Source organism: Uloborus diversus, chromosome 9 (genome assembly GCF_026930045.1).
Source record: "Uloborus diversus isolate 005 chromosome 9, Udiv.v.3.1, whole genome shotgun sequence".
NCBI classification, from domain to species: domain Eukaryota; kingdom Metazoa; phylum Arthropoda; class Arachnida; order Araneae; family Uloboridae; genus Uloborus; species Uloborus diversus.
Window position 1 is genome coordinate 134,697,386 of NC_072739.1, and position 22,668 is coordinate 134,720,053.

The 22,668-nt window shown below is 33.0% G+C and overlaps 1 protein-coding gene across 1 annotated transcript in view; it reads right to left on the bottom strand.

Annotated features, from left to right (window-relative positions):
- Nucleotides 1-22,668, bottom strand: part of LOC129229255 (60S ribosomal protein L13a-like) — a 29,078-nt gene that overhangs the window by 349 nt on the left and 6,061 nt on the right. Inside the window, exons 3-5 of the mRNA XM_054863522.1 lie at nucleotides 14,805-14,870; nucleotides 10,086-10,333; nucleotides 1,231-1,353 (exon numbers count right to left, since the gene is read on the bottom strand). Of these exons, the coding sequence (XP_054719497.1) occupies nucleotides 1,231-1,353; nucleotides 10,086-10,333; nucleotides 14,805-14,870 (437 nt within the window). The remainder of the gene's footprint in view (nucleotides 1-1,230; nucleotides 1,354-10,085; nucleotides 10,334-14,804; nucleotides 14,871-22,668) is intronic.

Genomic DNA, 22,668 nt, shown 5'->3' on the forward strand with positions numbered 1-22,668 from the left:
TAATTAGCATAGGATCAGCTCTGATGATGCTCATTCAATTTTCTTTGTTTTCCAAGCAGATCTATTAAAATTTTAGTGTATTCCAGAATTTCCAATGTGTAAAAAAAATATAGTACAATGGGATGGTTTCCATCCGTCAAAAGTACTACTTTCAGTCACTGAAGTTGATAGAAAGAGGGGGGAAAACCATGGAGCGACTAAAAACTTATTTTTCAAAGCCATTAATTTTTTCAAATGTCTGATTTTTCAATAAAGGCATGGTCTTTATGACGTCACAAGTGATGTACTTTGGTGCGCGCACTACTCTATTGAAGAACTGAATGTTTACGCTTTGCTGTCAATGTGTTGCCAGGTTAGGGTAATTTGCGCTGTGTGCTAATGACATCAGTGAATGGCATTTCATCACTTGTGATGTCATGTGCAGAAACGTAAAAAAATCCGCAAAAAGTCTGCGCACCCTTTAAAGTAATAATTGTTAAAAACTTTGTCAAATCCTTTAAAAAATGGTCAAATCCTACGTTTTTAAGCATGCTCTTTCAGAAATAAAAAACACTTTTAAATTTTAGGAGAAAAGACCACATTTTATTTCAATTATCACTAGATATGCTGTAAAAATAATCAAAAACTTAAATCTTAGGAGCCAGGGAAAATTTTAGACACCAGACATTACTGAACTTGTATGTATGAAAACATGGCATCGAACCCTGACTTTGAAATTTGTATGAATGACTATTGTTTAAATAAAGAACAATACAGCAAAATCCCGTTACAACGACCTTTGAGGGACCACAAATTTTGTTCGCTATAACAAAAATTGGGTTGCAATGGAATTCAAGCAATGTAACAGCATTTACATACAGCAATTATATGTAACAGCATTATAATTGATTTCATATGCAGAAAATTTATTTTTAAGACAGCTACAGAAATTAAAAATTATTACTTAGAAAAACTCAACACTTTACTTTTTCTGAAACTATGCATCATACATGTTTTATCATCAATATTAAATCTGAATGAAAAGTTCAATCCAAATTTTCGTTTGGATTGGGACTAAAAATTCATTTCTTTAAAATGGAAATTTCATTGTATTGGTATCATTACAATGGGATTTAACCGTATTATTTGAATTTGGGGTTAAATGAAATGTCAAAAAAAAAAAAACTTTAAAATATATTTTAGTAATGAAAAATTACAAGTTTGATAAATAACAAAGTCAAAAGTTAATACCTCATCTCTTTTCTTTTTGCCATAGTAGGCAGCAGATTTAGCTTTCCTTTTAACTTCTAAGGTTTCAATCACCTTTTGATACTTCCACCCAACTTCATGAGCCAAGCGACTCAGGCTACAATACTGGAAAGAAAAAAAAAACACTTAAAATATTTTTCTTAAGCTAAAAGACTTGCTGGTTTATTTGAGACTACAATGAAATATTGATTTCATATGCAGAAAATTTATTTTTAAGACAGCTACAGAAATTCTAAATTATTACTTAGAAAAACTCAACACTTTATTTTTTCTTAAACTATGCATCCTACATGTTTTATCATCAATATTAAATCTGAATGATAAGTTCAATCCAAATTATCATTTACAGCGAAACTTGTGATCGAGTATTTCATTGCTCAACTGATAGAGGTTGATGTGAGTGAGGACTAATTCTGTACCCGACAAAAACGGTCAAAGGTCAACTTTACAGGTTTTACTGCATAACATCTAAGAAAGCATTGTAAAGTAATGAAATTCAACTGTTTAAAACTGTCTGATGCATCCAATGAAGAATGATACAAATCATTGCCACTCAAACTGCATCTCTTTTCTTTAGCAAGGCCAAAGGAAGGAAATCAACAACTTCGTTAACACCTGTTGGCGCCAGCCTTGCATGTTGGTTATCAGACATAAAAATTAGATAGCAATAGAAAAATAAAATCAAATATTAGACAAAATTAGACTTTTAAATTGAGCATTTAAAAGATTGCTCTGATATCCTTAACATTATATATTATAATTTCTTATTTACAGTAGACTATCTGAACACCCTAATATTCTGAACATATTTTGAAGGTCCCGGCAAAGCTCCATAAACATAGTACAAGATAAAGGCAGTTTCTTTTTAAAAAAGTAATATTTAACACAAAAAAGAGTGGAAAAACGGGAGGAATAGGCCTGTGCTCTATTTACGACGCAATAAAATCAAATGTGAAAAAAGCTAGTGCAGTATATGTAGCAAATTAGAATCAAGCGAGAAATTGTACAAATTCATTGCATTTATGGTAGTTATTGAGAAATTCATTTATTATGTAACACTATGGCGTTTTGTTAGAACAGCCCCTCCTTCCCTTCAGATAATTTATTGCAACAAAAATGAATAGAACACACCTGAAACCAAATTTGATAGACCATATGCTTTTTAAAAAATGTTTCGTAAAAACCCCTCCAAAACAGAAGTCTGGTAACGACCTCTTGTGGGAACCCTGTGGAATTTCAAATATATAAGCACATCATTAATTCTAATGTTTTATAACCGAATGTTACGTAAAACCTTTTGATATTAAAGAGAGAAATGCAAGCATTAAGGTCTTACTGAGTTCAATTAACATTGCACTAGCCACTAATCCAAAATTCAGCATCTTTATCTCAACTGGTTAACACAAGAAAGACAGAGGGGCCTGTGTGGCCCCTCGCATAGTTTGTTGTTTAATAACTCTTATAATATCCAACGGAACTTAATGGAATTTTCTGACTTTTCATTATATGACACTATTTGAATGCTTGTTGAATCATTCGCTCCATAGTACTGTTAATATTGATCCTTATACCTAGAAAGACAGGAGGGGTCACAGTGGCCCCTAAGCATCTTGACAATTAAAAAATTTATTTTTTTCTTTTCTCCTAATTGTTGTAGCATAAAAAAAATGCCATTCACTCTAATTTAACCTGTAACTTCCTTTTTATGCAGCCGATTGGATATCCAAATGCTATAAACAGTACCGACTGCTTACCATCCTAACAGTGGCCATTGCTTTTAGAAAGGAAAACTAATTCAACCTTTTGCCCAGTATAGAGAGAAAAACTAAAAATAATTAAGTTCTAAGTTTTTATTTAGTCATGAAAGAAGGTGTATCAGGCATGTCGACTCCCTGAGGAAGAATTTTAAAAATAATTCACTCCAAAAATGGGTAGGGGCCACACTGGCCCCTTCAGTCTTTCTAGGTATACAGAAAATGTCAGTCGTTCTAGTGTTAAGCCTGACAGCAAAAAGAAGCCGAATGACCTTGAAAACAAACCTCATTGCGTATCATTTGTAATAGGTAGAATCAGCCAAAAAGCACCTAAAAGAAAGAGTCGTTCTCACTTATCATATAGATTACTAAATAATAACAATGTTTTACAAACTATGTTTTTGGTTCAAAGTCATCTGACTTCTCTTCACAGTCAAGCTTTACAGCACCCTTTAAACATAGTTCACTAATGTAATAGAATATAGTGAAGCACCGTTTATACGTTTTTAAAGGGACTGTATGAAAAAGCGTACAAATGAAAAAACTTATAATTGCAGGCCGAGGACTGCTGATGGCCTTAGTGAGAAAGGTGACAAATTTGAAAACAAAGGTGACTGAATGGTGACAAAAAAGTAACTAAAAGGTGACCAAAAGCAATTTGTTGAGGACTCAAAAAACAGAAAAGGATTATCCTTTTTTACTGCCTTTTACCAAAATAGCCTATATGCTTTTTGTAAAGATTTCTACAGTTTCACTTTCAATAGATGTTTTAATTTTTTCCATTTTCTCAGTTTCTTCTTCACAATCCTTTCTTTTTTGCTCTTCTTTTTGCTTCTGTTTCAATTCCAAATCCTTTTTCCTTTTACATTCCTCCATGTATGTTGTGTAATTTGCGTGTGCACATTTAATCATTTCTGGACCAATTGGTAAAGAAAGCAAATGAGGATATTCTTTTACAGCGTCTTTAACTATAAGTATGCTGTTTAAAAATCTTTCAGTCCTTGCTGTCTTATTTTCACCAAAAAGGTGCTTTGAAATAGAAAAGTCTTTCAATGTCAGCATTACCATGTGATAATGCAAGTGAAGCTTTTATCACCTTAGAAACATTAGGAAACTTTAGATCGTTGGAAGTTGAGTCCTTTTTTGAAATGTGCTGCTGCCAGTAGTTATCAATGGTTTTGTTTTCGGATGCCTCATCTTTTTCAGCTGTAAAAGTTTCCATTCATCTTGCAACTTATCGAGTGGGACATTAAAAGGCATGATTTTGGCAACCTTTATCAAATCCTTACAGCTTCTAGATTTACTTCTCTTTCGGATCCAAAAATTTAAAACTTTTCAGTAACCCGTTTGATATGCAACTTTTTCTTTTACATACTTGCATGCAGTCACACAATGCTTTTTAACAGCTCTTAAAAACATAACCTTTTCATTTTCTTTCAGTTTTGACAGTTCATCTGTCACCTGTCTACTAACAACGAGATCTTCAAGAGGTAGTCTGTTACCAACTGCAAACAGTTCATCCGTGTCTACGTTTGAAAAATCAACTTTCTTTATGACAGAGGCTTCTGAACAATGGTCTCTATTTCTTGGTACAATTTATGTATCATAAGCGCTTGGCATTGAAAGCGTTTCGTGAACTGCATAAACAAATCAGCAGATGAAAAGATAAAATGCAGCTCAGCTTTTGTAGAAGGTCTTTTTAAAACATTTGCAACAGCTTTATTGACCTGCATTGCATAGCTGAATTCTTTTTTAAAGGCACATGTTTAAAAAAATAATACTGAAGAGCATCCCACTGTTCCAGTAGTCTGTTTGCTACAGGTCCAAGGGTAAGCCAATGGGTAGTTGTGTGTTTCAGGAACTTGTGATGAGGTGTATTTAGTTGAGCTTGCACTTCTTCGAAGTCCTCCTAACGGGAAGGCCAACCATCAAAATAGCTAGAAGTACTAAGAAGAAGTTCAGATGCTTCTTCACCTAAATACTGCAATGCTTTGACATACGCATTATGCATTGTATGAATACTGCAAGTACCAATATTTATTAGGCTTTTTTCTCATGTCTCAAGGATAATAGTGTCAAACAACCTAAAAACCTTTTTATTAACATAAGAACCATCCAAAGGAAAGCATGAGACATTTATTCATGGATAATTACTCTCGGTAAGTGCTTCACATAGCTTCTCAATTGAAATTTCACCAATTGCCTTGCCCAAGAAGAAAGTTTTGAGATGCCTTGTTGTGATGCAACATTGGCTTTCAGACCAATATTTTATTGTTCGTTGCAGTTTTTTTGTCTTTGACATTGATAGTTTCCTCAAAGCTCAAAGTATAATAGAATAAACATGCTTCTTTTAACATACATTCCCGAAAATAAGGAGCAAGTCCATCTGTAGAAGGGATAGAAAGACTGGTTCTGCTCATAGGGTGCAATTGCAAGTGATAAAAAAAATTCCCTGATTTCCCAGTAGCATAGCTATTTTTCTTAAACAACAACAAGGTGAGGGGGGCACATTTAAGGCTATTTTTTTTAATTAAATTCACTGTTAAAGCTATCATTCAGATACTTTTCAAAGATTTATTTAAAAAAAAAAAAAATCCTAAGATGCATTTCAAGAAAGGTGACAAAAGTTGCAAAAGGTGACTAAAAGTAACCAAATTTTCAAAAGGTGATTAAAGGTGAGAAAGGTGACTGACTCCTCGGCCTGTAATTGGTTAGGCTCTGCAGGGGCCTATTTAAAAAACGTATAATTGATAAAAACGCCCAAAAGAGAAACGTATAAATGGTGCTTCACTGTATAAGCATGCATTTCCTTGTCTCCTTATATAATGAACAACCCCATAATCTGAACACTTTTGTTTGGTCCCATGAGTGTTCAGAATAGAGTAGTTCACTGTATATTACAAGTATAAAAACTAAACAATTGTAAAATGTTTTAAAAATTAATACAAAATCATTTGAAAGTTGTGAAAATAAATTAACTCAAAAAAGTAGCACTGTTTGATGCAACCTATGAAGAATGATATAAATCATTGCCACTCAAACTGCATCTCTTTCTTTTGCAAGGTCAAAGGAAGGAAATCAACAAGATTGTTAACACCTGTTGGCGCTAGCCTTGCTTACTATTTTTAAAGATCATCATAATAAGCTGAAACATGAACAAAGAAATAGGGGCAAACACACACACACAATCAATCAAGAGACACTAGTTTAGACAGGTCAAAAAGTCTTTTTTTCTTGTCATAAAATGTTAGAACTATTGCTATGAACACTTAAAAAACTGAAGAATGGAAAATGTTCACAGTATTTTTTTTTACTGCATTTTTCTCCAAACTACTTTTTTTCAACTAGTGTGCATTCTAGTACAAAATGTTATTGGCCAGTCGTTCTGAAATTTTGTGTGAATATTCTTCAGGGTTCCCCCTCCATCTTGCATATAAAATTCAAGTACTTTTTAAGGACATTAAAAATAGAGACGTACCGAGTACTCGGTAATTACTCGGCATTCGGCCAAATTCTGATCAGATACTTGGCCAATACAGAGTAGTTGCAAAAAATTGAATATTGTCCAAGACAGATACTGAAATTTATTAAAATAAAAGTGCAAGCATTATATTCTGCAATCCTTTACAATTAAAATTTAGAAGTCAAATTTTGAGAATAATGAAGTCTGTAATGCTTCAATGGAATAAATCTTTGTTTCAATGTCCCTAAAGTTAATAAAACTTATTTATTAAAAATTATGCAAAAAAAGGTAAGTATAGAAAATATGGAATTTTTATATTAAAAATGGATTTTTGCTACAAACAAAAATTAAGTTATAAAAAATATAAAAATACCTTTGCTGAAAAAATAAAAGGAAATAAAAACGTTAAAAGCACAGGACAGGAACACTGCAGACATGTGTTTCGGCGTTACAAGGAATTCCTTTTTCAATGCACAAAATGGGAGCTCGTGAATTTAAAGGCATCCGACAAAAGTCCGATTTTTTTGTCGAATGTCTTTACATTCTTTCGCTCACATGTTATGCATTGAAAAAGACATTTCCCTGTAACGGGGGGGGAGGGGGCATAAACACGTGTCTGCAGCGTTCCTGCACATTTGTTTTATCTGCTTTTAAAAATTATTTATGTTTGGCGGACTAGAACTATAATTTGTTTTAATTCCAACTTGATTAATAATACCGTTTATTTATTTATTTTTAATTTTAAAAATATTTTTTTGTAAAATTTTTGACACAAAATTGTTTATACAATGCATAATTAAATTTCAGCAGGAATTTAGTTTTAAAAACTATTATATGGACAAGGAGGTCTATTGGGTGGTATTTTGAACTTATTGGTCTACTATTCCAATAAGTTCAAAATTCATCACATGTGTGTCGGTGGTTCTTCTTAAAACATAATTGGTACTTGGTAACTCGGTCGAGTAGTGAAAGACCGATTACTCGGTACTCGGCCAAAGTGCTACTCGGTACGACTATTCTAAAGTTGTCTCTATATTGCTATTGAAGTACAAACATTTAAAAAATGTAGCCGCCCGTAATCCCTTACTGCGATTTAAAATGTTACGAAATTCGCTGTAATCGTTTTGGGAGGGAGCCCCTTTGGGGGGGGGGGGCGCAGAAACACATGTCTGCAGTGTTCCTGCACATTTGTTGTATTAAAATTATTTATGTTTGGCGGACTAAAACTATAATTGATTGGTATACAGTGAAACCCCTCCTAACGGACATCCCTCAAAAAATTGTCCTGCCAGTTTCCGCATTAGAGGGATTTTACTGTAATTTGTTTTAATTCCAACTTGATTAATCATACCTTTTATTTATTTATTTTTAATTTAAAAAAAAATTTTTTTGTAAAATTTTTGACACAAACAAAATTGTTTATGTAATGCATAATTGAATTTCAGCAGGAATTTAGTTTTAAAAACTATTATATGGACAAGGAGGTCTATACTACTATTCCAATAAGTTCAAAATTCATCACGTGTGTGTCGGAGGTTCTTCTTAAAACATAATTGGTACTTGGTAACTCAGCTAAGTAGTGAAAGGCCGAGTACTCGGTAACTCGGTACTCGGCCAAAGTGCTACTCGGTACGTCTCTAATTAAAAATTTTCTCAATGACTTCAACTCTAATGAAGGGTATGCAAAAAAAAAAAAATCAAGATTTGCTTCGAGAATGAAGTTTTTATCAATGAACTGTTCAGATTTGATGAGCAATATATTTTGTAAGTTTAAAAATTGAAATTTTTTGAAATAAAAGTCTCGCATTAGTATAAAAAAGTAAATTCTGGAAGAACCGACATTCAAGTGAAATGTTCAGTATTTTAGCTTATCCAAACTTGAATTCAAAGTAGTACTGTATAAGAAACTGAATGGTTGGATCCATGGACCCCATGGAAGGGACACTTATCAATTTAAAAGCTTTATCAATGAAGTAATTAAATAATTCGTAGCCATTGCCAACCATGCAAACTGCATTTGTTTTCGACAGACTCAGAAAAAATGTGTTTCGCCTGCAGAGAAGAAGGGCACTACTTTAGGAATTGTCCGAAAAGGAAAATTAATTCGAACTACAATAACTGGAAGCGTGAACAACACCGGCCAACATGAAATGGTTACGGAAAATCGCGGAAAACTGAAGAAAGTCCAAAATTCCAAAACAAGGACGGAGATGTAAGTTCTTTTCTCGCGAGCAATGACTGCAAATACAAAAACTGTTGAATTTGCGGTAGATTATGCCGCAACAGATTATTTCTGTGCTGATTACTATTGCAAAACTTTAAAAGTTTTCCCAACTCAAAAGCTGTTACTGCAGAAGGTATTACAAAAATTTGTGGTTCGGGTGACATTTCTTTGGAGATCATACAAAAGTCAGGTAATAAAACTCTTTTACCGAAAAATGTAATGTACACTTTAAATATGTCGCAATATTTGATTTTCGGTAGATTAATTGACAAAGCTGGTTTTTCATTAAAAATTAAAAACAGTAAAGCTGTAATAAGAAAACCGAATGATCAGTTTTTCGTAGAAGCACCTTTGGTAAATAATTTTTACATTTTAAAAGCAAATTCAAGTGTAAAAACTTCTGAAATTCGTATTACTGTGAAGAATTCAATCATGTTAATGCATAAATGATATGGGCATCAAAATGCTTAAGCTTTAAAGAGCTTCAGTAAATTCAGAAAATGTTTACAGTTTAGAAAACTTAAGTGGTAAAATTGAAAATTGTGACATTTGTCAAACTTTAAAGTCCACTAGAGCTAGTTTCAAAAGTATAAATAAGATTACTACTTATAGTGTGTTGGAACCAATGCATTTAGATTTATTTGGCCCTACTGCAGTAAAATCTTTAGTTTTTAATAAAAATTATTTTTTATATGAAGAAATTTTATTTCTATCAGTTTTGCAAAGATCCCTAAGCATGTCGAACAACGATATCGTAAAACTACCGATACTATATCACTATGTTACAGAATCACGATATTCTATGATGTCTGATCCAGCACAGGGTGTGATATACTGCGATATTGTATACGACATTGTAACAAAGTAAAAACGATATCTCTGCACTATTGATTTGCTAATATCTTCCTATATCGTTTATGCGGCATGGTGAAGATATCGTAGACTACAGTTCTGATATTCCAACATCACTTCACGTTGTCTCACTGGAGACGTAATTGATAAATGCAGTCTTTGATATTTGGCTTTTAAATCGCTTTCACAACCTAAAAACAGCGGTAATAAAAGAAAAAATACAAAAAGTGGGAAACCGCTGATCTGCAGAATATTTTTTCCTTGCAAATAACCGGAATGTGGTGAAAAGTAGGTTTTTTCCAGAGTCCAAAGTGTTCATGGAAACGGCCCGATTGGGGTGCACCTGCTTCCTAAGCATTTTAAAACAATCATCGACCAGCGTCTGGACACATGTGCTTGGATTTGTAGTCGATGCATCGGTTTAGAGAAATATTCTAAGCGGTTTTAATGATGTGGGATGTACACTGGTTTTCTGCTAGAGGTGTTAGACGCCAGAAATTTAATTAAGTCATGACACACAATAAACCAGCACTAATTTAAATACCTTCCTCCTGGGATGCAGCTTCAGAACTCTTAGAGCCGATGGAACGACCATCCTCTTTTTCTTATCGAAGGGTGGTGGAATACCTTCATACACTTTTAGACGCTCCAAAGCAGTATCACCTCGCTTTGTCTTGTGTGGCAACATGCCCCTTACTACTCTCAAAAATATTTTACCAGGAGCACGAAAGTGAAAGGGACCTCTGGCTGGATTTACGTTACATCTTTTTCGTAAGAATGCCAAATATTTCACTACAAAAAACAAAACATTTAAGTTACATAATAGAAGAAAAACCTTTGAATAAAACAATTTACTTATAACTGTCAACTCTTGATATTTCAAAGTCGTATAGCTTGAACACTAGTTTACTTCACAAGTTTTCTTGAACTTCTACAAGAAATCTAAGAAAACTTTCAATAGCTCAAACTCCAAATTGAAGTTTTATCCAGTGCTTTGGCTTCCAAGAGTTGACTGTACTGAAACATTGCAAAGATATGAGGGAAGGGGGAAAATAGCACTGGTTATTATTACAACAAAGTAGGGATGCACCGGATAGTGATTTTGCTGGGTACCGGATATCTGATGCCCCCTTACCTGCCGGATTCGCATATCCGGGCCGGAATTCCGGCATTTCGATTGCATTGCATGTTCGCATATTTTTCTACAACGCCGTTTCAAAACAATAAATCAAACTTGTTCCACATATCATTTTTTTAAAAACATAAGTACATTCAAATGTACTTTTTTAGAGCCTCTATATTTTAATTGAGGAATTGTGCTATATATAAATTAAAACATTAAAATATTGTTTTATTTTGACAGATTTTTTCGAAAGAGACAAACTTTTAGCAAAATTTAATTCTGTATGTAATGTACACATGGTTTAAACTTTTAATTATTCACAGTTGAAATCTTAAAGGTCGTATAATGAGTCGTATTTGTTATTAGATTTGCGGGACGTGTAGAAATTTTTTTAAACTTCATCAAAAAGTAATACATTTTCTTGTTTCCAATTTAGAAATAACAAAAAATAAAACTTTGCTTTGAAATCATTTGGTACAGATGTGATATACCCCCCCCCCCCCCATTCGGCAACATCCGATTTTTTGCACAAAATTGAAATATTTTTCTCGCCAATGAGGTGATAAATTTTTAAGCATGGCATCCCTGGTGAAACTAACCTGCGGTTGGCAACGCGAAGGCAAACTTGTTCGAACTTGTTTACTTGGGTTCTTGGTTTTACGCAGGAGAGATACGTGTTGTTTTGTGCAATATACCTTACAGGAATGCTTATTTTGTGTTAGTTTAGATTCAGTAGTTGTGTTTTGAAGTAAAAACATTAGAAAATGCCAGTTTCTTCAAACTTGAAGGTTAATTAAAAGTTAACTCCAACGTGGTGTGTATCTGTAACGCGCCATTGTCAGATGATGTTTTGTTTTGGACTGAGTGTGAGGATTTATACCATAAAAAGGTAAGTTCTTTATTTTAGAATTCACATAAAAATTCTCACTTCGGAAATTCTTTGTTTTTTACAAATCCTTGAGGGGTTCTTGTAGCTTTTAACTTTATTTTTACTGTATGTTAATTAATTTTACAAAAATAGTCCGGTTATTTTGTTCTAAAAGTTAATTCTTATCGATGCCACGAATTATGTAGACATTAACGTGCCTCCTTTAGGTACTGAATTTTATGTTAACAATTGAAAGTTCTTTCGGTTGTACTCTTAAAAATGCTGAATTTTATTAATAAATCTGCACAATAATGGTGCATATTTCACACTTAAAACTGTGTCATTATTGTACACTGAACGGAAGGAGCCACCCTTGGGTGTACATACACATGAATATGCATAATATACATAATTGTGACCATACTCCGACTGTAATGTATATTAACAGTCGGAGGGATAACGGACCGAGCGGAGCGAGGTCCTGGCGAGCCAGAGGTTTCATAGTACTTTCGTAATGAGACCGAGGCAGGGCCGGCGAGCCGAGGTCTCATTACGAAAGTACTATGAGACCGAGGGCTCGTATCCCGGAGAAATGATGAAAAAACAATTAATGCATTCATTTCGACTTGTAATGAATACAATAATTTATTTCATTGTATTTTAATATGTTTACAAAAAACCCCGGCCCTGTACATTTTTGAAGCATATATTCGTGATGTTTTTTGTTGTGCTTTTATGTTGTTTTTATATATATTGTGTTCTGAAGTGCTTTGATCATGTTTTTTATCTGATTTTTTTCCTGTTGGCGCTAAAATAGCATCGCTAAGAACGATGTGTGACATATGTCGTCATACATCGTTTTCTTGGCGACGCTTTCTTGGCGCCAACAGGAAAAAGTCGCCAAGGGTGGGGTATATCACATCAGTTCCAATCATTTTTATTACAGATAATACACATGTAAAATTCTTGTAACATACAAGTTAAAAAAGAAAATATTAAAACAGGGCCAGTTTGACTCAAAAAACAAATAAACTTAAATAATCAACTTAAAATTTTACTTTAATTCCAGAAATAAAGGTACATTTTCTCTAAAGATGCAAATTAGCATCTTAAATACACGGGTGCCCCCCCTAAGAGCAAGGGTTCATCCCCTAAAAACCATAAATACTCCCTCCCCCCCCCATATTGGTTTCTTGATGGTTCTTCATCCTTTTAGTATTGCAGAAAACAAAAAGTTTCCACACCGTACTACTCTAAACATTGCTTTGTTTTAGTGCAACTGTTCCGCATTTTTCATTAGTTTCTTTCATTCTTTGTTTTAATGTTCATGAGATATAATGGCAACAAAGCGTGCATTATTAAACTATTAATACACTGTAACTATATTATCGCTTTATTTACATGTCTCTCTCCCATTGACCATTAATTTTGTACATCGTAACAGAGTTTTATGTTGAATAATACAGCTTTTTTATGCAAGAAACGGTAATATATAGTTAAGAAATGGTTCAAAATAGTGTGAGAGGTGTTTACAAATGCCTAAAATTTTTTAGTGTGTTTCTAAAAATCCGAATTCATACATTTTTCTACTACGCTTACGTGAGAGGAGTAGTGGAATGCATTCCTCCCGCAAGTCGGAACTTGACTGTATTTTAATTTTCAACAACCCAACTTCAAGCGCTTTGATATGAACCATTTCAAGGTCGACTTTTCACTTCAGCGTGTTAAAGCAGAGAGAGTAATGCCAGAAGCTAGGTTTGAAGAGGAATGGTTGTTTTTGAAGCAGCAATTAAAAGAGAAAGCATCATCGAAAAGTTTATGAAACAGTGAAAGCTTTAACTGGAATTTTTGCAAAAGTAAATTCAAAATTAAATCCTCATTTTGTACTAGATAAGGCCACATCAATCCCGGATATCTCACACATTTTTACCGGATAACTGCCCGGATATCCTGCAAAAAACTGTCTGATATCCGGAGTGGCTTGCCGGATCGGATACCTCATAGTTCCGGATAGTTAAAAAATAAGCCAGATAGGCCGGATACCAGATAGTTACCGGATATCCGGTGCATCCCTACAACAAAGTATATACACTCTCATGGGAAAAATAAAGAGGAACAGAATGCATTTTTATCGTCAAAACGTAAAAGTTGACTAGTATCTTTTTTTAAATCAGAAAAGTCAAATTATTTTATTTTTTTAATTGTCAAAAAATGCAGTTATTAATTACTTTACACTAATAAACATTAGGGTGTACCTCCCCCTCCCCCGAAAAAAATTAACTTTCAACAGTTGAAAGTCTCACCCTCTAAAAAGTTTCCTATAGTGGACATTAAACCATTGGTAAAATTTTATAACTCTGCGAAAATGTTTAGAGGTCCCCCAAGAGTATTGAATTTTGCCTAACTGTCCCAATTTTAGCAAAATTTCACTAAAACAAGGGTTTACGCCCACCAGCGCCCCCTACATTATTTTTAAATGCAACCATTTATACATATACTAATACCTAATTTGCATCGATGTTTAAAAACACCGATGTTAGAAATTAAAACATTAGTTGTATTGATACATTGACCAAAAAACATCTATGTTTCCAAACATCGATCTTTTTATCAATGTATAACATACATTTTTGAATGTACTACCCTAATTTAAGCAGTACAAAAGAATAGGTACCTGACCAATATATTGAAGATACTGAACCTCAAATCATGAGTATAATTTAAAAAGAAAAATTTCGCAACAGCTTGGTATTATAGCAGGACAAAATTGATAAGAAGACAAGCACCGATTAGTACAAACTAGTGATTGTAATAAGGAAGTATTTTCAATCTGAATGTAACTAAAAATAAATTTACATTAAAAAGAATCTAAGAAAAATTTATCATAGCACTTACTGCCAGTTGAATGATGAGAAAAAGTTTGTGCTAATTATTTTAAAAATACAAAATTATTCAAACAATTATTTTTAAGAGCAAGAAATGTGTTGTACTCTTAGTTAATAATTAAACACAAATTGTAAGTAGTAGAGGGACGATTTGTTGGGAGAAATCTAAAAGTAACCCTGGGTATTGGTGTTGACGGTTTGGAGAAAAAGAAGTTTGTTTACTTTGTCCAAACTTACAATTCTCTGAAGTGAGTGGTTTTTGCATAAAATAAAATATCAAATAGCTCTTTATGTTATGACAGCACTTGACAATGTATTCCCCTTTATTCATTTGTAGTAAGACACCTTTACAAGGTACATGCAAAATTACAAAAGAAATAAACTTACATTTGTTTCTGAAAAAGCTTCCTGAAATGTTGATTCCTTCACATCTCACAACAACAACTCTTTGACCTAAGACAAATTTTAAAAAATTTCACAAAAATTGGACTTTTCAGAAAAAAAAATTTTAATTATTCTCACAAATTAGCATTTTTTAAACAAACATTTTGCCTACACACAGTGAAGCACCGTTTATACGTTTTTGAAGGGACCGTATGAGAAAAGCGTATAAATGAAAAAACGTATAATAGGTATATGTTAATGTGTATATTAAACTCTGCAGGGACCAATTTAAAAAACGTGTAAGTAATAAAAACATATAAAAGAGAAACTTATAAATAGTGCTTCACTGTACTTTCAAGTGCTTAAATTCAGGAGAGGATCAAAGAACCGTGAAATTTCTTAAATAGCCTTTAAATTATCTAGGCAGAAGTACTTCGAAACCCACTAAAAGCTAAAGTGTTATCAATACAGGAAAACCTGTGTAAGTTGACCACTTGCGGTGCACTACTTTAGTGGTCAACTTAAACATGTGGTCAACTTTACACATTTTACCGAACTTTACACCCTATTTTTTTTACATATGTAACACCACTTTCATACTTTGCTATAAAAAATTTTTAAAAAATTATTTTGTTTCTTTCATACAACTTTTTATTTTTGTGAAATTGTATGGCTAACAAAGATTGACTGTGTTGCTATGAGTTAGCATACTTGCCAACCTTCGAAGGAAAAAAAAACAGGAGATTCCACTAGAGGCCATGATTCACCAGCGCCATATCTTCAGAACAGTTATTAAATTATGGTTTTAAATAACTAACATGAATACTAAATTTAATATCAAATGGGGATTTTTTGCAGATATAAGCTAATTGGTAGCAGCAAGAAAAATAGGACCAAGGAGAATTTGCTTAAAGCTTTGTACATTCCCAGTCTTCACCAAAAAGTAGCTACCAAAATTAGTTAAAATCTGAAGGAAAAAAAATCAATACATAGTGAAAATAAAATATAAAACAAGTAGGTATAGGGTAGCACATAGTAAAACAATTCCAAACTTTCAAAATAATTAAAATATTTTCAAGATGCAAAAGGATTGAAATCTGCTACAATATTCGGCAAAGCATGTGCTTCGTTGAACATGCAACATGGAAAGCTTCCAAAAAATTTACTAAATTTGTTATTAATTGGAAAAATTCTTATTCACTGACATTGGTAGATGACTAGAAAGGGGCGCCAGTTATTGAGAAGAAAGTGAAACTTTTTCACGATTAAATGAAAAAAAAACTGCAAAAACGGGAGAAAATTGTAAAACACAGGAAATTCGGATATGGAAGCTAAAGACGGGAGTTCCCGTTAAAAACAGTGATGACCGCATGTGAATGTTTTCCCTTGACAGTGGAAATGGAAAACAACCAGAAAATGTTTTAGAGAATTTAATACTTTCTGAAAAGTAATGATAAATGGAATATATGAACATATTACTTGAGTACAAACATGCTGGACTAATATTTACTGTTTATGTAAAGTTCTGTTTCTGCCTGCAAAAAAATTTAGAGCTTGGGCCCAGTCAATCCCTAAATGGTCTTACTTGGTTAGATACCTTCAAAAATTTCTTAATAAATATTATGTTGGCCTTAATACAACTTAATACTTCACTTGTAAAACTTGGAATGAAAAAACATGCCTGATTATTTATAATCTATAAAAATGAGAATTGTTTAGTTGCACTTGCATGTTTCACCCAGTTTATTACAAAACTGTTTGATGCATCCTATGAAGAATGATATAAATCATTGCCACTCAAACTGCATCTTTTTCTTTAGCAAGGTCAAAGGAAGGTTATATTAACAAGATTGTTAATACCTGTTGGCGCTAGCCTTGCGTAGGGTTTGTCGGACAATAAGATAGCAAGCAAGAGAAAAATAAAATGAGTACATTGCATTAAACATCAGACAATTGAACAAAAATATTCAATATAGTAAACTCCCAATTATTCTGCTTATCCACAGCTTTTCACATTATAAAAATTTAAAAAGATTAACGGACCAAGATTAACTTGATTGTAGATAATCGCACACATTTAACTAAAGAAGTGCAAAATATATTTCCAGACATTTCTATTTCTTTCTTACCCCTACATTCCAATGAAATTAGACTTTCCATAGTCATCGAAGCCAGTTTATAGTTAAAAACATGGTTTTTATATCTCTCCTTTTTATTGCTTCAAATCTACACTACTTATGTGCATAATAGAGTGACCCGATCAGTCTTGTTCAAAAAACTTTCCTACCCTATGTATTTTTGGTGCAAACTAGCTGGATCTGATTCAGGTTAATCTGTTTGTACCATTTGCTTGCGTATGCATCTAATCCACTTGCAATGAGCGATCCCTTTTCAGCTTTTTTACAAACATTTTTCCTGCCGTTTTTATTTTAACTATTGTTTAAATGCATGTGAACTTTATTGGTCTTTTTAAAGCCATACTTGACAACCTTCGAAAAAAAAAACAGGAGATTCCACCAGAGGTATATAGGTGATTCACCAGCAACATATCTTCAAAACATAATTATTAATTGTGCTTTTAAATAAAATGAATACTAAATTTAAAGTAAAATGGGGATTTTCCGCAGATGTAAGCTAATTGGTAGCAGCAAGAAAAACATACTGCAAAGGAAAAACCTAATAATAAGTAGTGAACTTGCTTAAAGTTCTATGCATTCCCCAGTCTTCTAGAAAAGTAGCTACCAGAATTTAATTCCTAAAATCCGAAAGAAAAAAAATCAACATATAACGAAAATATTATATATATAATAAATAGGTATAGGGGGTAGCACATGTTAAAATAACTTCAAACTTTCAAAATAATTGAAATATTTTCAAGATGCAGAAAGATGGAAATCTGTTGCAATTTTCGGCAGAGAATGTGCTTCGTTGAACATGCAATGTGGAAAGCTTCCAAAAAATTAATTTTTACTAATGGAGTTATTAATTGAAAAAATTTTTATTCCATGACATTGGTAAACTAGAAAGGGGCGTCATCTATTGAGAAGAAAGTGAAACTTTTTTATGATTGACTGAAAAAACGGGAGAAAATCGTAAAAAACGGAAAATCGGGAGATGGAAGCAAAAAAACGGGAGTCTCCCGTTAAAAACAGTAGAGTTGGCAAGTATGTAATGCTATCCCATACATTAAAATAGTTTTTTACTTACTTTGTGGAGTGACTGGGAAATTCGCTTATACTTGGTTATCGTACCACCTTGTTCTGCAGAAGAGTTTACTGTATGGGAGAGTGGTAATGAATAAGCCAATTTTTGGTTTTTAATTTTAATTTTTTTCTAATACTTTTTTTTTAGCTTAGAATTCGCTCTTTTGTTACTTTATTTGGAAATATAAATAAAGTCATAAAAGTTGAATTAGAAAATGTCTATGATAAATGATAATAAAAAAAAAAAAAGAAATTTGGCCCATTCATGCCCACCCATGGGGCGAATGGGCCATTAAGGGAATGAATAGGCCACTATATGAATTCAATGAAAACATGTGGAATTGGTCAATAAACCTATTCTATCAAGACCATAATCTAAATCTATGACAGCAATTCATGTTCCATCCATAACCATGATGTAGTCGCCCATTCAGCCCCACTTATACTTCTGGAGTATATTCAGGTTTTTTTTTTAATACATAAAATTCAAATAACATCAAAATACTTCTTACAATTAGTTTACAGTTGTGGAAAGACTTGCTAATACACATATATGCTGTGAAATAACATACTTTTTAGCTAGTATTTATTTTTCTGAAAAGGGAAAAAATTACTTTTCAATCAGATTCTTGACCATCCTACTCTAGTGGAAAAATTGCTTCTCTAACAATTGAAAACTGGATTAATTTAGTAGAACAAATAGCTCTATCTATTAGTGGCATCTAAAATAATTTTATGCAAATACTTTTTCATATTTTGTTAGTGGCCCATTCATTACACACCTCTCCGACCTTTCTTTTCTCTTGCTTGTTGAATAGCAACATAATCACTTTCTTAAATCATGCATCATAATTTTTAATTATTAGTAATAAATCCAAATGACTGTTCAAATACAACATGTGAATCATTGTATAGCCATTAAATTCATCAACAATGTTTAAAACAGTATTGTTTGATGCATCCTATGAAGAATGATAGAAATCATTGCCACTCAAACTGCATCTCTTTCTTTTGCAAGGTCAAAGGAAGGATATCAACAAGATTGTTAACACCTGTTGGCGCTAGCCTTGCTTACTATTTTCAAAGATCATAGGGAAACAATAATTGATACAAGAACACTTGAAAATAAAAAAAATCAAATAATTATACAGTGAAAATTTATTACAACAAATAATAGTACAATGAAAATTTTGTTTCAGTTTAATTCAGAGTTAAACGGGATTTCGCAGTAGAATAATATTCCCTTTACGGGAGAAAATTACTAACAAACCTGCATTTTTGATTTTAATATCTATGCGTCTTTCTACATTCATGAGGGGGATCATGTCTCACTAGCTCTAAGGACACTTGACCAATTTATAGACTTTATAAGTATATATTTTTTTTAAATCAGTTCTACTTAGAATTATACTAATATTTTTAGTAGTGTTCCTGCTAGCCCGTTTTTGAAGGGCGCAGCGCCCTGCCCTTTTCAAAAATAAGGAATTACTCCATGTGTTTTTAAAAAGATACCACAAGCATCTTATTGGACCCAATGATATTCAGCAACTTCCTTTGCCCAGCAATCGGTCACAAAAACATCCAAGTATTGTCATTGTCCCCAGAATTTCACCCTGAAAACGGCCCCATAAATAAAAGGAGAAGCAAACAGCTAGGCAAAGAGAGTAAATGAGATTCTCAGAATTCAGACTGAGTTATCAGTTGGGTACAAAAGCAAGTTCTTCCTCCTTCCTAGGGGGGGCTTAAAAGGGTGTGGGAAGGGGTCATGTCATCTGTGAAGGGAGGAGGGAGAGATTGTTTTATTCAAGCCCCATCTTTGTCTTCTGAGAATCAACAAGGAGAGAAAACATTTCATAGTACAGTAGAGAACCAATTATCCGGGAAATTCAGGACCATCGCTGCCCCGGATATCTTAATTACCCGTTTCTCTGGATCACTAAAAAGCATTATTGGTCGATTGTTTGTATAAATCATCATAATAAATAGTTATGCATATTAAAATAAGAAGAAAACAGTTCAGAAATGCTTATAAATATCATCAAAATATTAAAAACTAATAGAGAGAATAATTTAAACACCAAAAAACTTAAATTATTCATAATACATGAGACCCTCACATTCTGTTTGGAAAAGAAAAAAATCCACCATTTTGCGATGTTTTAAAAGGAAAGAAAATGACGGGAAGGACAAAAAAAAGCTTTTGAACCTAAATGTGCGATTTTTCTAATATAGTGTACAAAAGAATTCACTTTCATGATCACGTTCACCTATCACGTTTCACGATCAACTGTCTGGAAAATTCGCGTATCTGGTTTTCAGCGTTTCCTACACTTTTGAGACGTCACTTATGCCAAATGCCTTTAACTGGAAGCCATTCAATAAAATACTGCATTAGAATGCGACAATATTCATTTCCTTAGCTTTCAGTTACGATAAAACACTAAAATTTCAGACTTACGAATGTACTTTTTTTTTTAACTTAAGAAAATATTTGGGAAGTTTTGCCCCTCACAAAGGACAACCACTTGAAGTTAGTTTTTGAAACATTTTCCGAGTTTTCCATGTGTAATATGGTGTTTATTAAGAAATCCTTCATATTCTTTTTGGTATTTCAGAAAAAAGCTTAATTTTTCAAAAAATACCAAAATAGCGTATTTTTAAAAAATGGCGGGAAAATCGGGAAAAAGTTGTTGGTTTTCTGGTTTCCCGGATAAAAGGTTCTGCACTGTATTTTCTGCTGTAGGATCAGGGGATGTCTGTTCCAGGAAAAGTAGAAGGGGTACTTGGAAAAAGTCAGAGTGAGAACACATATGACACGTGCCTTCTGCTAAAAGGAAATTTAAAGAGTTGAAAGAAAATAATATAGATGCCAGCAGATAAAATATGAAGATTAGTGAAAAAGTACATCAATATGCTTAAAACGTGCATCGCACAAAATTGTCCACCACGCTTGAGATGTCAGTCCTTTTGCATCTTATAAATATTTTGATATTTTGACAATTAGAAATTATTTTGACACATGCTGACTTATATTAGCGTATTTTATGTTTTAATTTTAAAAGGTACTTTATTTTTGAAAACATGCCAACATTGAACTCTCATTTCGCAGAAACGCGCTTCTCATCTTTGAGATTTATATCCTTTTCCATCTTGTAAATATTGTAATATATTTGACAATCGGAAGTTGGTTTGACATATGCAATCCAAGATTAGCTTATTTTATGTTTTATTTCAATAAATCATAACACTATTTTTGGGATGTTTCACGAAAAAATACATCCAGTGTTTGAGATTTCAATCCGTTGCATCTTGCAAGTATTTCAGTTTTTAAATGGAATGTATATTTTAACATGTTCGACTTTAATTAGCATATATTGTTTTTCATTTTAAATTGTTTTTGTTTTTAGTCTTGTCTATTAATTATTGCAAACAGGATTTTAATCATTATTTCCTCATTAGTTATTGCTGATTTTTTGCAAAAAATAAAAATTTAAACAAATGAGCTCACAATATTTTAATTTGTTTGGCTTGAAATGCAATCTTTTTTAAAAAGTTTAATTTACATTCATCATGATTTTGATGTCTACTCAAATATTTCATGGTATAATGCAGATTACTAGGGAGGTAGGAAGGGGAGATCCGTAATTAAATATTTTTCTTCTTACATTGCAATTCAAAGGATTTTGAAATGCCTCAAGTTTTTACTCTTACAGAATAAGTAGTCAAATTTATAACCCAAAATGATGTTGAAAAACACCCAAAAGTCAAATTTCAGCATAAGCTAAATGCTCTTCAGGGAGTGGAGAAAATGTGCTTAGCCAAGCGAACCCTTTTCTCAAGACAAGTGACTCTGGATAATATCACTATATTTAATTCTGAAGTCAGTGGTGGCCATCAAAGAGGGGGGGGGGGCTCCATGGTGCAGACTACAGTTTGAATTTTTGCAAGGTGTTTTAAATTGTCGGGGGACGCCCAAGTAGTTTTTTAGTGGGTGCGTCATTGCTTTGTTTGGGGGGGGGGTGCACTACGTTGAATAGTGCCCTATTTATGATGAGTGCCCCTTTCATAGACCAGCACCCTGCCCTTTTTTTCTCTAGAGTGAAAACTAATGAAGATGACCGACAATGATCCCTTTACACACTACAAAAAATGTCAAGACTAAAAAATGAAGATCTCAATACAGAAAACTAAATCGATGGTATTCCGGGAAAGGATTTGGTAAGAAGTAAAATCGTCCTCAACAACCAAATTATTGAACAAGGTCAAAATTTCAATTACGTTGGCTGCAACATTTCATACCAACATGATTCTGATATCCAGAACAAAGTTTTTAAGTTCCAACATATTTGTGGTACGCTGATAAGAACCTTAAAAGGAAAGACAAGAAGAGAAACTCGGATGAAATGCTATGGGGTTATGGCAGTGCTCGGAAATAAGGACCATGAACTCCTAGATAACAAAAAGAATTCAGACGGTGGAGTTGCGATTTCTCTGAGCGGTCAAACATTGCATCATCCTAGACAAAATAAGAAGCGAAGATATACGAAAAGAATTATAGATCTACAGCTTTAACGGAAAAATTACCGATTATCGTATCAAATGGAGAGACCACGCACGAAGAATGTGGAGACTACCAAGGGCTGTCTACTACTATCAACCCAAAG